The 12,657-nt window shown below is 31.9% G+C and overlaps 1 protein-coding gene across 11 annotated transcripts in view; it reads right to left on the minus strand.

Annotated features, from left to right (window-relative positions):
* Positions 1-12,657, minus strand: part of MPDZ (multiple PDZ domain crumbs cell polarity complex component) — a 169,558-nt gene that overhangs the window by 77,561 nt on the left and 79,340 nt on the right. For 9 of the 11 annotated variants that reach the window (XM_012769621.3, XM_012769617.3, XM_012769616.3 and 6 more), the window contains 4 exons: positions 11,194-11,379; positions 9,858-10,067; positions 7,630-7,746; positions 4,803-4,970 (listed from right to left, as the gene is read on the minus strand). In XM_012769621.3, the coding sequence (XP_012625075.2) occupies positions 4,803-4,970; positions 7,630-7,746; positions 9,858-10,067; positions 11,194-11,379 (681 nt within the window). The remainder of the gene's footprint in view (positions 1-4,802; positions 4,971-7,629; positions 7,747-9,857; positions 10,068-11,193; positions 11,380-12,657) is intronic. The other 2 variants (XM_012769627.3, XM_012769625.3) reach the window with 2 other exon arrangements.

Consider the following 12,657-nt stretch of genomic DNA (forward strand, 5'->3'; position numbering starts at 1 on the left):
TGACATTTGTATATCTTCCATGAACATTCTCTTCTCATACTTTATCTAACATTTTTTCAGGTGTTTTCACTTGTTCTTGTCATTGACTTATTCTGAATATAAAATCTTTGTGATATATACTGCAAATATTCTCCTAGTCTGTCACTTGTCTTTTTAAGTTTGTGTATGTAATATTTTGCCATGTATAAGTTAAATTCCTTATGTAAACAAATGTGTCAATTTTTTGTGCTACTGGGTTTTATATATTGCTTAATAAGTCCTTTCACACAAAGTAAATGAAATGCTTTCTATTAATAGCATTCTTATTCTATTTTACAAATGCTTTGCTTTTAGATTTTAACCACTTAGAATTTATTTCACAGAGAGGTATGAGACATGGGTCTCTTTTTATTTTTTCTAAATGGGAAATTAATTGCTTCAACACAATTTAATACACTCTTTTTCTTCATACAAGTTATCTCTCTCTGGAATTATTAAATATTCCTGGTACAAAGAATTGAGGCAAGTGGGAATATCATAAAAGAAATTAGCACATTTAGTATCTGCAGAAAGAAATGGTAGGAAAGTATCATCCTCCTCACTCCCAGAATCTAAAGAATAACCTAATGGCTCATTCACCCAACTTTGATTATTTTATTAGCATGAAAAATAATAATGAACTTGCAACAGAATTGGTTAGCTTCTGTATTACTAAATTAATTATAATAATTAGCAGTAAATCATTTCCCCCATGCCTCAAATAAAGATATAATCAAAACTGCTTTTCATAAGAAAAAGAGGTCAAGTCACCCTTGTTATCAGGGGTTTACTGCAAATGGTATGACAGAAATTTCCATGGATTATTCATGAAGGAGTTAACACAGACACATAGAAAAGAAAGAGCTAATCAACACAGTAGACAACATACGCCCACTTCAGAAACATTTCTGGTTGCCGAACAACCAACTCAGTTTTATTTTTAAAAGTCTTATGGATCTAAAAGAAAAACAGTTCTTCCCCCGTAAGATGTACAAAAATAACTCTACAATTTCCCAGTGCAACTTGGTATCTAAAATGAAGTCTTTCAAAAATCCATATTAATATGTGCCTCCATTTGATATATTCTTGTCCTCAAGAAAAATGGAAAAGAGGCTAAATTAAAATGTCAAATATACTTGAAAAAGAGCTATTTCTTAAGTGCAATGCATAAGTTAAGGTTAGGTAGACTTGGGCACATTATTTACCCAGGTAATGTATTTACTTAGACTATCTAAATACTTAAAACATTCATTAGTGAGAATTTGCTTCTCTTCAATAAGCAGTCTACCAGAAAATTCTTGCTATACTTTTTAAAAATATACTATAAATACGTCTGTTCCAACTGTCATTCTCTTAGTCTTTCTGAGATAAGGAATACTTCCTTTATTGTTTATACACTGACCTCAGTGAAGGAAAAGGCAACATCTTTTATAACTTTGAGAGCCTTCAATTTTGTTACCAAGACTTTCACAAACACTCTTACCATCTTGACTGGAGTGATTTAATTAGTCTTTGATCCTAATCCCTTCTCCAAAAAAACGACACGAAACCATATCAACATTCTAAACACAAATGTGAAGGCTATAATATTTTATACTAGATAATGACACTAAGTGGAGATTTGTGAGAATACACAGATTTTTTTTTTTTTGCGTGGAATCCATTAGTTGTGTTTGTTGTACATGGTACAAAGAAGGGTTCCCATCTGACAAACACTGAGTTAAACATGCACTAGAATCAAATCTTTTCCTGGCACAACTAATATTCAGGAATGAAGGACATGCACCACATTGGTAATTCTCATCCCTAGTAAGAGAGTGAGAGTATGGGCATGGATAGCAAGCTGTGGGAGTATGGATAAGAAATAGAGCGGGAGACTCATTAGACAGCTATTATGTCTTTACTGGTTGTATTTTTATGTCAAAATAGGGAAAAATAAGCATATTCTTCCCAAAAGCTACGTTGAGCTTTTTAAACAAGTCTACTAACATTTAAGTTTGAAAAACAATTGTTTCTGCATTTTGTCATGTCTCTGGAGGTAACAAGGAAAAGGGTTAAAATGATTAATCAAAAAATTAAAACCTAGAGCAATGAGAAAGGAAAAAAACCCACTGGCTATAGCCATGTTGTCTTTAAAATCCACATTTCAATGACCTGCCTCTATTATATACCAAATGCCATGGAAGCAGCTGTACTTTTCAAATTCTTCCATGATTGTTATTTTCCTTAAATCCTTAAGTGAGATTAAATAATTAATCAAATTAAGCAAACACATACTTTTTAAAAAGAAAAAAGCAAGATGGGCTCCCAAATGAAAGGATTTTGTGACAAGGACCCTTAACATATGGCTACAGCCTTTTGGTGTTCAAGTTGCTGCACAGTCCTGAGCTCGGCTCTCAAGAGTGAGGCCTCCCTCTAAAATAAGTCTATGCTCTACTTAGCTCTTACAACCTCTGGTAGCATACCTGACTAAAGTCAAAAGACCTCTTTATTAAGGTGAAGAAACAGGTGGAATTATTTGTCCATTTCCAGTTGCTATTTAAGGCTATAAAATTATTACATATGTTAGGGATTCTAAAAAAAAATCCAAAGATTCCTCATGCTCTATTTTATCCTTCTTTCAATCTAGTACAGAGGCATCTTTTTCTTAAATATCATATATTATATGGCTTTATTTTATAAATTCAAAAGTCCTGAAATGAGCTCATTTTTTAAGAAAAATAGTTAATTCTAAATTTTATAATACGTCACTATTATGTTTTTTTTTAAGATAAAATTAGTGCATAAAAACAGGAAGAATATATACACATAAAATCTTCTAGTAAAAATCTAGGTACTAAAAAAGGTGCCACCAAAAAAAAATAAAAATGTTGCAGAGATTTACCATGATGCAGGAACAGTCTACTTTCAAAGCAAACGGAAAGCACACAGGAGTTTTACAATGTGTTTTAAAACACCCTCATTAATGTCTTCTTTGTTGTTTTGCAGTTTAAATATTTCAGTTGATAGGCTAGCTTGCCAAAATTTGCTTCAACAAAAGAGTAAACTGCTTGGGGAAGAAAAAAAGAAGGAGGCAAACAGACTTCAGTAAGCCAATATGTTGTGCTGCATACAGCCAGCATTTGCCCTGTAAAATATATGCTTCTCAGTATGCAGATTGTGTAATCCCTTTAAGTAACAATTACTAAATTAAACAATGCAATCTGTCCCACTGGCAAGAAGTATGCTATGCTCTGGATTAAGAGATTCCATTAGGAGATGAACTCAGCTTCTAGCCCTGAGGCCAGTAAAGACTGAACACATTCCAGACAGGACGCAGCCAAATAGACAGTCTCAGGTGTGGTGAGAGAGAAGCAGCTGCTCCACTCAAGATTATACCTTGCAAACCAATTCAAGGAGATTGCCCAGCATCATCTGCAAGGATAACAGGTGCATCTTGAACATAAAAGAAAATGCTTTGAAAATATTCTGGCCAAAAACCTTATTTGTTTATCAGGAAAGGAGGAAAACTGTGCTAGACCTATGGAAATCCTATTTCCAACTAATTTATAAATACAGATTTCTTCCCACTGAATTCAATTCATGTGGAAAATATACATTTCATATATTTAAGAAAAAATATTGTCCAGTTATTTTATCTTAATTTTTAATATTTATGATATATTTCCAACATAGAAAAATAAAGAAAATATATCCTTATATGAATTCTTTGCCAAGATTTAATCAACATTTTGCCATATTTTCTTCAGTCTTTCTTCCTAAAATGATACAATGTATTAGAAATACAGCTAAATTCCCATACTTGTTTTTCTCCAAGGATAACTTCTTGAAATTGAGAAATATCATGCCCACATAGTTTTAGATTTTACCTATACAAACATATTCATAAAATACGTATTGAATTGCTTTGTGTATCAATTCCAAAAAATGAACAACTCTAACAAATCAAAAGATGAGCAACCTGATACAAAATTGGGCAAAAGATATGAAGAGATCCCTGATGAAAAGTGAAAATCAAATAGCCAATATTATGAAAAAGTATTCAATCTCACTAGTAGCCAGGAAATCCAAATTAAAATAATAAGTTGCCATTTCACACTGAAAAGAATAGATAGGTTTAAAAATATTACTCACTGATCATTATAGAGTATATCACCAAGAAAATGAACAGAGTGGGGCATTTAACACTTAAGCCAATAATGTCTAAAAAATAAATGGCACAGATATGTCAAATAGTAACTGAACTGTTCATTCAAATCCAGTGACACAAACATACTTTAGCAGTCACTGTGATTTTTATGTAAAAAATGCTTGGGAATTATTTTATATAAAAACATATGATAGCATTAAGTTTATCTTAGCTAAGAAATGTTAAATTAAGCAAGAAATATTTTACTACTCAACTTTACACAGAAGTCAGCTTTAAAACCATTAAGAAAATAAAGTTATTACGATAATTTTTCTGAAGTACACACTGCTAAAAATACAACTTGAGAAATATATGACATTAAAATTTTTCTTTCTGATGTGTAAACTCTAATCAAAGCTTGGAATCCTATGTCTACCACTCTGCTTCAGACATTGAATTTAAATAGTCCATAATAACATGAAATATACCCAATCAACACTAGCTAAATGAAATCATATTTTAATGTGATAATGAATCCATGATTGGAGAAATATAGTATGTCTGATATGCTATTCCCACAACTCCCCATGAGCACAGACCTCTGGAAAATTATAAACAAGGTTTTCCCATAAATAAAATAGTATTTCCTTTGTACCTTAGGAGGAGAGGATGGAAAGGAGGAACCATAGTTCAGGCCATCACCACAAGCACTGCCATGTAGAGATAAAATAGATGCTTGAGTGGAGTAGACACTGTCATTATCAGGAGAATATTGAGACTCAAATGTGGATTCATCCACTAAGTCACCATCATTTGTGTCCACCTAGGAATAAAACAATATCAGTTGGAAATTCTGTTCTGTTATATATATGACAGTCTCAACTAGACGCTAAAAGGCATACTGATATCATTCTTTTATCTATTCTATCTTCTATATGCCCTTTTCAACACATTAAAGACTGACTAATGTAGCAGAACAAGGATGATTGTCCACCTACAGCAGTGCATGCTAGCATCCAAGGTTATTTTATTCCATCAATATAAAGGGCTAAAGGTAATATTAACAAAGGGTCTGGATCAATTCTAAACTTAAACAGTTAAATAAGGAAAATATTTGCTTTTTTCCACTTCTCCTACCCAAATCTTATCATTGTAATGAGGTCATCAATTTTCCTATTCAACTAAAATAAACTGTTATTCAACAAGGCAATTATATATTTGTAAACTGTACTAAAACTATATATTTTGTTTAAATTATCTTTAACAAGATTTTAAAATCATTCAAGTTGCTGAAACCAAAGCGATAATCTGTGATTTTATGCTAAAATTATACCAACAAACAAAAGGCCTAATTATGATCTGGTTATGATGATACATTTAGTTATAAACTTCTGTTGGAAAACTCATACAGAGTGAGAGAGAGAATTTCACTACATATTTTCTAAAAATCCTACTACTATTTTATGTCACAGAACCAACAGAAAGAATTAGGTCATGATGAGCTTGAAGCTCTTCTTGCAATTTATTCACAGTCACACACTAGAGGAAACAATTGACATAAATTACTACCCTTCTCTGATATTACCAGCATTTTCTGTCTACCTTGACAAAATCTCATATGTTCTACTTCTTTATGATATCAACTTACTTGTTTAGCCAGCAGAAGTTAGAAGCATTATAACATTATACCAGGCCACATGCTTGCAAAAGCCTATTAAAAATACAGGTGGGCCATTTCAAAGTGACCACTCTTCAAATACATTTCACAGGCCTAATACTATATTTTAAATACAAGTTCAAATTCACAAGTGAGTCACTATGTGGATGTTTACCTTTACAAATGTACATTATATACAACAATCTAGACAGTGTTAACTAAGCCTTATGTCATAAATTACAATAGACAAACATTTGTTTTAAGTAACATTAAAAAAAGAATACCTCGATATAATTTGTATACCTATCATTGGTGACTTCAAATGTTAGGAGAGATCCTAACAATATGTTTAATTACTATAGAGATAAAACACTAGAGCCCACAGTAGTTGAGTGGACAGTCCAAAATTACACAGCTGGTTAGGGAGAAGAGCCAGGATACTTATTAGCATAATAAAAATGCTGTGATCATATAAAAGTAGAACTAATCTTCTTTCTCATTGGAATTCTTTGAGGTTTAAGGAAGCCATGTAAACTCTAGGGATAATATTATTTCTTAAAATACTTTAGAGACAATGATATAGAATGTTTGTGTCCTGCAACATTTCAAAAAGAATTTGCTATGTCTGGGTTTTATTAACACTATAGTATCTTAGAAAGTTCACTGCATACTAAGCTATCTAGTTTTGAATAGCCAACATAATGCCCATGGAGAGTAGGGCCAAAAGTTACCTGTATGTTACCTGGTATTAAAGTGTAAAATTATTGCTTTTATTATAATACACACCAAAATTTTCTAAATGGCTGTTTTAAGAGCTCAGAATTTTAAAATATTGACAAAAATAACTATCTCCCGAAAATCAGGATTACCAATATGTACACAAAGTAAAAGAAATAATTCACACTCTGGTTTAAAGTAAGATGTGTACGATCACTTATAAATACATAATAAAGAATTTGACAGATTTAAAACCTCTCTGTAGTCTAACAAAACTAAAACAAGTATTGAAAACAGGCATATTCCTTTCTAGTGAAACTGGACAATGTCTGACCTCTCGAAAAAGTTTAGTAAGGAACCAAGCTTTAATGGTAGTACTGTGAATAGGATGAACAATTCGTTATAGTTATATTATGTAAATGTCATGTGTATATTTATGTCTGGTATTTAGTTTTATCCTTAAATTACTGACATAGCATTGTCCCCTCTCCCAGACAGAAAGGTTATTAAAGGTAGAGTGGCCCCTAAATACTTTTATTCCAATGAATAATTTTTTAAAGATCAAGCAGAAATAAAATTTTAATTTAAAATTTTCTAGTAAATCAGTCTGTTTATATATATGTATTTTTAGAAAACACAGTTTTACCTTTTCTGGAAACTTTCATGTTCTTAATTATTCTACCAATTTATATAATTTTCACACTATTCATATCTAAGGTGAAAAATATGCCTGCCATTCATTAAAAAGTAGCCAAAACACTGATTTATGACTGAATACTTAAAACAGTAAAAGAATGCCTAGACATATCCATGTATGAAATTAGAGCAAACAAGTGCTCCAACAACTTTAGGTATGATATAAAGATTAATTCTACATGTTGACACAATACAATTCTAACTGATTTTTCCCCACAAATTCAATAAATATTTTTCACATTTATCATGATTTTTCTTCCCATTTCCAAGTGTGAGAACCATTTGGTTAGAGAGAACATGTTTCCAAAATATAATGAACAAAGAATATAGTAGGACTTTTTCAGAATATTTGGAAAAGCAAAGTAAGATACATGAGATCTGAAAGAAAGCTTGATAAATCGTGGCCACTAACCAGAGCCAAGTCAGCCCTGAAGAGAGCTTTGTCAGCCAGCCCTTCCTCCTCGCATGAGTGTGGTGGATACAAAAAGGAATCCTCCTTAGCAGAAACATAACCTTCTTCTGGTGAAAGCTGCAGGGAGAATGGCGTTTTTCAGGACCAGTTCATGGAAGAGAGAAAACAGCAAAGAGGAAAGGAAAGGGAGAAGGAACAGTAAGGGAGGAAAAGTGAGAAGAGAAGAGAAAAAAAATGGGAAAGTTTTCAAATGACAACATACAACTTGAACATAGATTCATAAGTATAAAATCTGATAAATATTCATATATAACATTGTTATTTAGTAAGGCACAATGAGGATATTTATTCCAATATGAACATCATCTATTAGATATTCCCCTTTCTACTCATTTTTTTCATCCATCTTCTTTAAAAGATGACCCAAATCAACGATTTTTCTAATATAACAATCTTCTGTGTATTTTTATCTGCAAAATATTCTGGCCAAATAATGACTTTCTAATATAGAAATAAGGCAACTTTTAGGTGTTGAGAAATAAAAGAAGCTGCAGAAGAACAAAACATTAAAAAGAAGGATGAATTTCTCTCTGCCATCCTTTACTAAAATATTGTAAAGAATATAATTTACTTGATAAGGAATGTTAGTGAACCCTACAGTAAAGTCTCTTAATTTAGTATGCTCATGAAACAAAGTAAAACAAAAAATGCTCTACATGTACACAGTCTGTTTAAATTGGACCCCTGAGCAATTATATTCTAAACTTAATCACTGCACAGAAAATCTAACATTTTTATTCCACTCTAAGATAAAATGGGCTAAAATATTTAGATAATTGTCGTACCTCCATCACCTTGTATCAGCAATACATGCAGAAGAAGTATTGTATTATAGAGGAAAAAAACCTGTTTTTATTCTTTTCCCATACATATGAGTTTAATAGTTATTAAACTTCACTTCAGGTAATAGAGATATTTATTGTATGCTGCAATGCATACTGAATTTGAAATATCAAATATTGTCAAAACAGAAATTTATTTTGGAACTAGCTAGAAAAAAAAAAGAATCTGCTTCTGAATAACTTGTATGGTTTCTCCTGAAAGGCAGTAAAAAATATATATTGAGTCACATTTATCATTTCTAACAGACCAGAAATAAATTTATGGTCCAAACTTAATGTCCATGATTACTTAAGTTTATATTTACATTCTCCTCTGCACTGCTCTTTTGTTATGATTTCTACAATCCTTGTTTGATTTTAGGTTGGATTAACATATTCTTTATTCTTCCTTCCCTCCCTCTCCTTCTCTTTTCATAAATATATTTTTCTTAGAATATTGAAATTCTCTGTGGACTAAAAATTGTTGCATGAATAATTTAAATAACACCTAAACTATTTTAACCAAACTTACTATTTAAAACAAATTCTTTCACAAAAATCAACAAATCCATATTGCTATTTATTCAAATATATCTATTTGTTTGCAATTTCTTAAGAGAAGGTATATTCGCCTTTTCCGTTAATATGATATTTACATACTGGAAAAAAAAACAAATATTGAGAATGTCTCTAATATTTAATTGTAAAACAGTGATAAATGCCATGATGCATTCATAACATTTAATAAATGTAATGTTTTATGTAACATAAATTCATTAATTGTTTCTAACAATGCAGTAATTAATGATATGGGAGCTATTCCTTCCCAAGGGGAGAGCCACAAACTGGCACACCCATTTTGGAAAATTCAATTTCCCACTCTGCAGTAATTAGACAAATATGTTGATTCAACTGAATCCAGGAACTTAAGCCACTCTGACAGAGACTCTACTTTATCCCACTGTGATTAAGGATTCTATTATTAGTTGCTAATGCTATTAATTTTTCTAATATCCCACAACATTGGTATAGATACTTTCATCCATATTTCTTTGAAAATATTTATGCATTTATCACGATCTTATTACTGAATAAAAAAAGTCAAAAGTGAACCACAAAGCAATAAGTTATAAATTTATTCCTGAAATTCCTGGCTTGTTTTCTTTCCTTTATTTTTATAAAATATTACTCAAAATTAAATCTGTATCTTCATGAAGCCAATAATCATATTGATGGAAAAAAGTAAAAGTCATGATTTAAACTCAAGAACATCTAAAACTCAAAGTAAGCCAATGAGCCATTTTGTTTGTAAATATAAAGAGAAAGCAATAAAATCTGAATTCTTACAGGTAAAGGCTTAGCCACTCCTATTCTCACAGTTCCGGATGGTGCTCCCTTCAATGCTTCTACAGCTTCCTCAAGACTGCTGTTTTCCAAGTTAACATCATTGACAAACATGAGCCGATCTCCAGGAAGAAGTCGTCCATCCTTTTCAGCAATGCCTCCAGGCACCAAAGAACGAATTACAATCACAGTACTTGCTGGATCAATTGGATCCTGACAGAACAAAAAAGGAAGGAAAAGTCAGCACATTTTTACAGAGAAAAATTCTTTTACCACACTTTATCCCTCTGAATTGTAACAGATGGCCAATTGTTTCAAGTGTCTTAAAAAAAAATTCATGCAAAAAATTTCATATAAAATTTCTATAAATCATCTGGGTAAAGGTTATCTACATTTTAGAGAGTTTAGAGAGTTCACCTGAAAAAATGGCAACCTAAATTGCTGATGTTCCTGAGATTTCTTAAATTGTACAGATAACTTTAAAATTATAATTTTAATTTTTCATTAGTTGTCAAATTTTATAACTATCATTTGAGGCCAGATGTTGAGTATGTTAATTATTAACAACAGCATTTGTTAAATGGTATGTTACTATGTGGAACATCAACTCACCACTAAATGTAAAGGTAGGGCCTGTCCTTTTGAAATGAAGAAATAGAGAAAGAAACCATAAAGTATGTGGTGATGCAGTGTTTTTAGATACACAGCAACCTTAATATTAGAACAAGGCTCCAGAATCAGGCCTGTGAACACAACTCCCTGGAGTCATCTGAGATGGCATTCTGGTACAGTATTAACAAGGATCAACAACTGCACTCTAGCAGATAGGCTTCAGCATTTCCTAATACTCAGCATAAGTACAATGCAGGTAAGGACATAGACCACACAAGACCAATTTAAGCATACTCATAAATTTAGTCAAATAACTGGAATGTTAAAATTTATAATATAGCCAATTATAAATTTATTTACATTAGACAAAAGAAATAAATATCTAATTCTTTATGACTTACCATTAAAATATGAGCCATCAATTAAGAGCATGGAAATAAAAATAATGTAAATACACTCCTCAAATAACAAAAAATCCTACTGTATTTCTATAATATTCCTAAAATGTATTCTGCATGTTCCTCAAATTCCCAAGAGCTAAAATATAAAATAGTTCAATGAATTCAATGTTAAAAGAAATGTTAAAAGAAATCCTTTATGATAATCAATGAATTGTATAAATTACTATTTTGAAAGATTGACTAAAAGAAAAATTTTTGATAACTATAAAAATATCATCTGCTCTAGATATGCCAGCTTTAAAAAAAAATAAGTAGGGTATATTTACCTGATAATCTAAAATGCTAAAACCAAGTCCTTTGCTCCCTTTCTCCAGCTCTATGTGCTGAATGCCAGCCTCCCACATGGCCAAAGGTGCTTGAACCTCCTCCGCATTCTGACCCACATCCGTCATTGCCAGCACTGGATCCTCTGTCTCCGAGGACCCGATGAACTCACCTAGATCTACATGAGGCTGGATAACAGATTAGATAGCTTACTTCAGAGGCACTAGATTAGCAGATACATTTACCAATACTACCAGAAAAAGGGAGATTCTAAACAACTGTCCCGAACAAAACATTCTGAAATAAGAGTAGCAACAGTTTATCATGAAACCTCTAGGAATTAAGGTGCTAACTACTGAAAGCTGTAAAAGAGGAGGAAATACCTAAGTTGTAACAAACATTAAAAATATATGGTTCAAAGATCTCCTATGAAAGTAAATAATCAATAGTTAACATTTCAGCAGCATGATTGTGAGTCATTTTCACTTTTTTCATCAGAGTCTGAATCACCACTATGATCAGAAAAAAATATATAAAGCTATTTTGATATCACATAGAAAGAACTCATGATAAATAAGAGTAATTCAAGAGAAAATAGATGTGAAAAAGTGCTATATTCTATGGAAATAAGAGTTCTAAAATGCTGTGACTTGTACATTTGACTATGTCCTTATGAAGCTAACACACACACAGTGGCAAAACATAAGATTTGAAATCAGATTTGTCACAGCTTGAAGCCTGTCTCTATGATTTAAAAATCTGTCTTACATTGAGCAATATTCTTAATCTGGGCTTCAGAGTTACCCATCTCATAGAGTTTTTTGAGGATTACATGAGGTAACATTTATAAAGCATCTGACACAGAAACAGGTATTCAAAATGTTAGCTTCTTTTGGCAAAAATAAATTAAAGTGAATATAGGTTAACTCAACTTTGTTTGCCTGTATGAACGTATCAAATTAAAGAAAGATTTGTTTATAAGGATGAAATTCTAGTTTGTATACTATCTTTCTTTTAATCCATTGTTGCATAGTCTAGGACCACAGATGAATATTACATCTTCCTCTAATCCTAGCACTCTGGGAGGCTGAGGCGGGCGGATTGCTCCAGGTCAGGAGTTCAAAACCAGCCTGAGCAAGAGTGAGACCCTATCTCTACTATAAAAATAGAAAGAAATTAATTGGCCAACTAATATATAGAGAAAAAATTAGCTGGGCATGGTGGTCCATGCCTGTAGTCCCAGCTACTCGGGAGGCTGAGGCAGAAGGATTGCTTGAGCCCAGGAGTTTGAGGTTGCTGTGAGCTAGGCTGACGCCACAGCACTCACTCTAGCCTGGGCAACAAAGTGAGATTCTGTATCAAAACAAAAAGAAAATTACATCATCCTGTTTTACTATAATAATCCCATTTACATATACTCATAAAAACATGTATAGATACATATGGTGCTAGCCTTTGAGTGCTAT

Source organism: Microcebus murinus, chromosome 12 (assembly GCF_040939455.1).
Source record: "Microcebus murinus isolate Inina chromosome 12, M.murinus_Inina_mat1.0, whole genome shotgun sequence".
NCBI lineage: Eukaryota > Metazoa > Chordata > Mammalia > Primates > Cheirogaleidae > Microcebus > Microcebus murinus.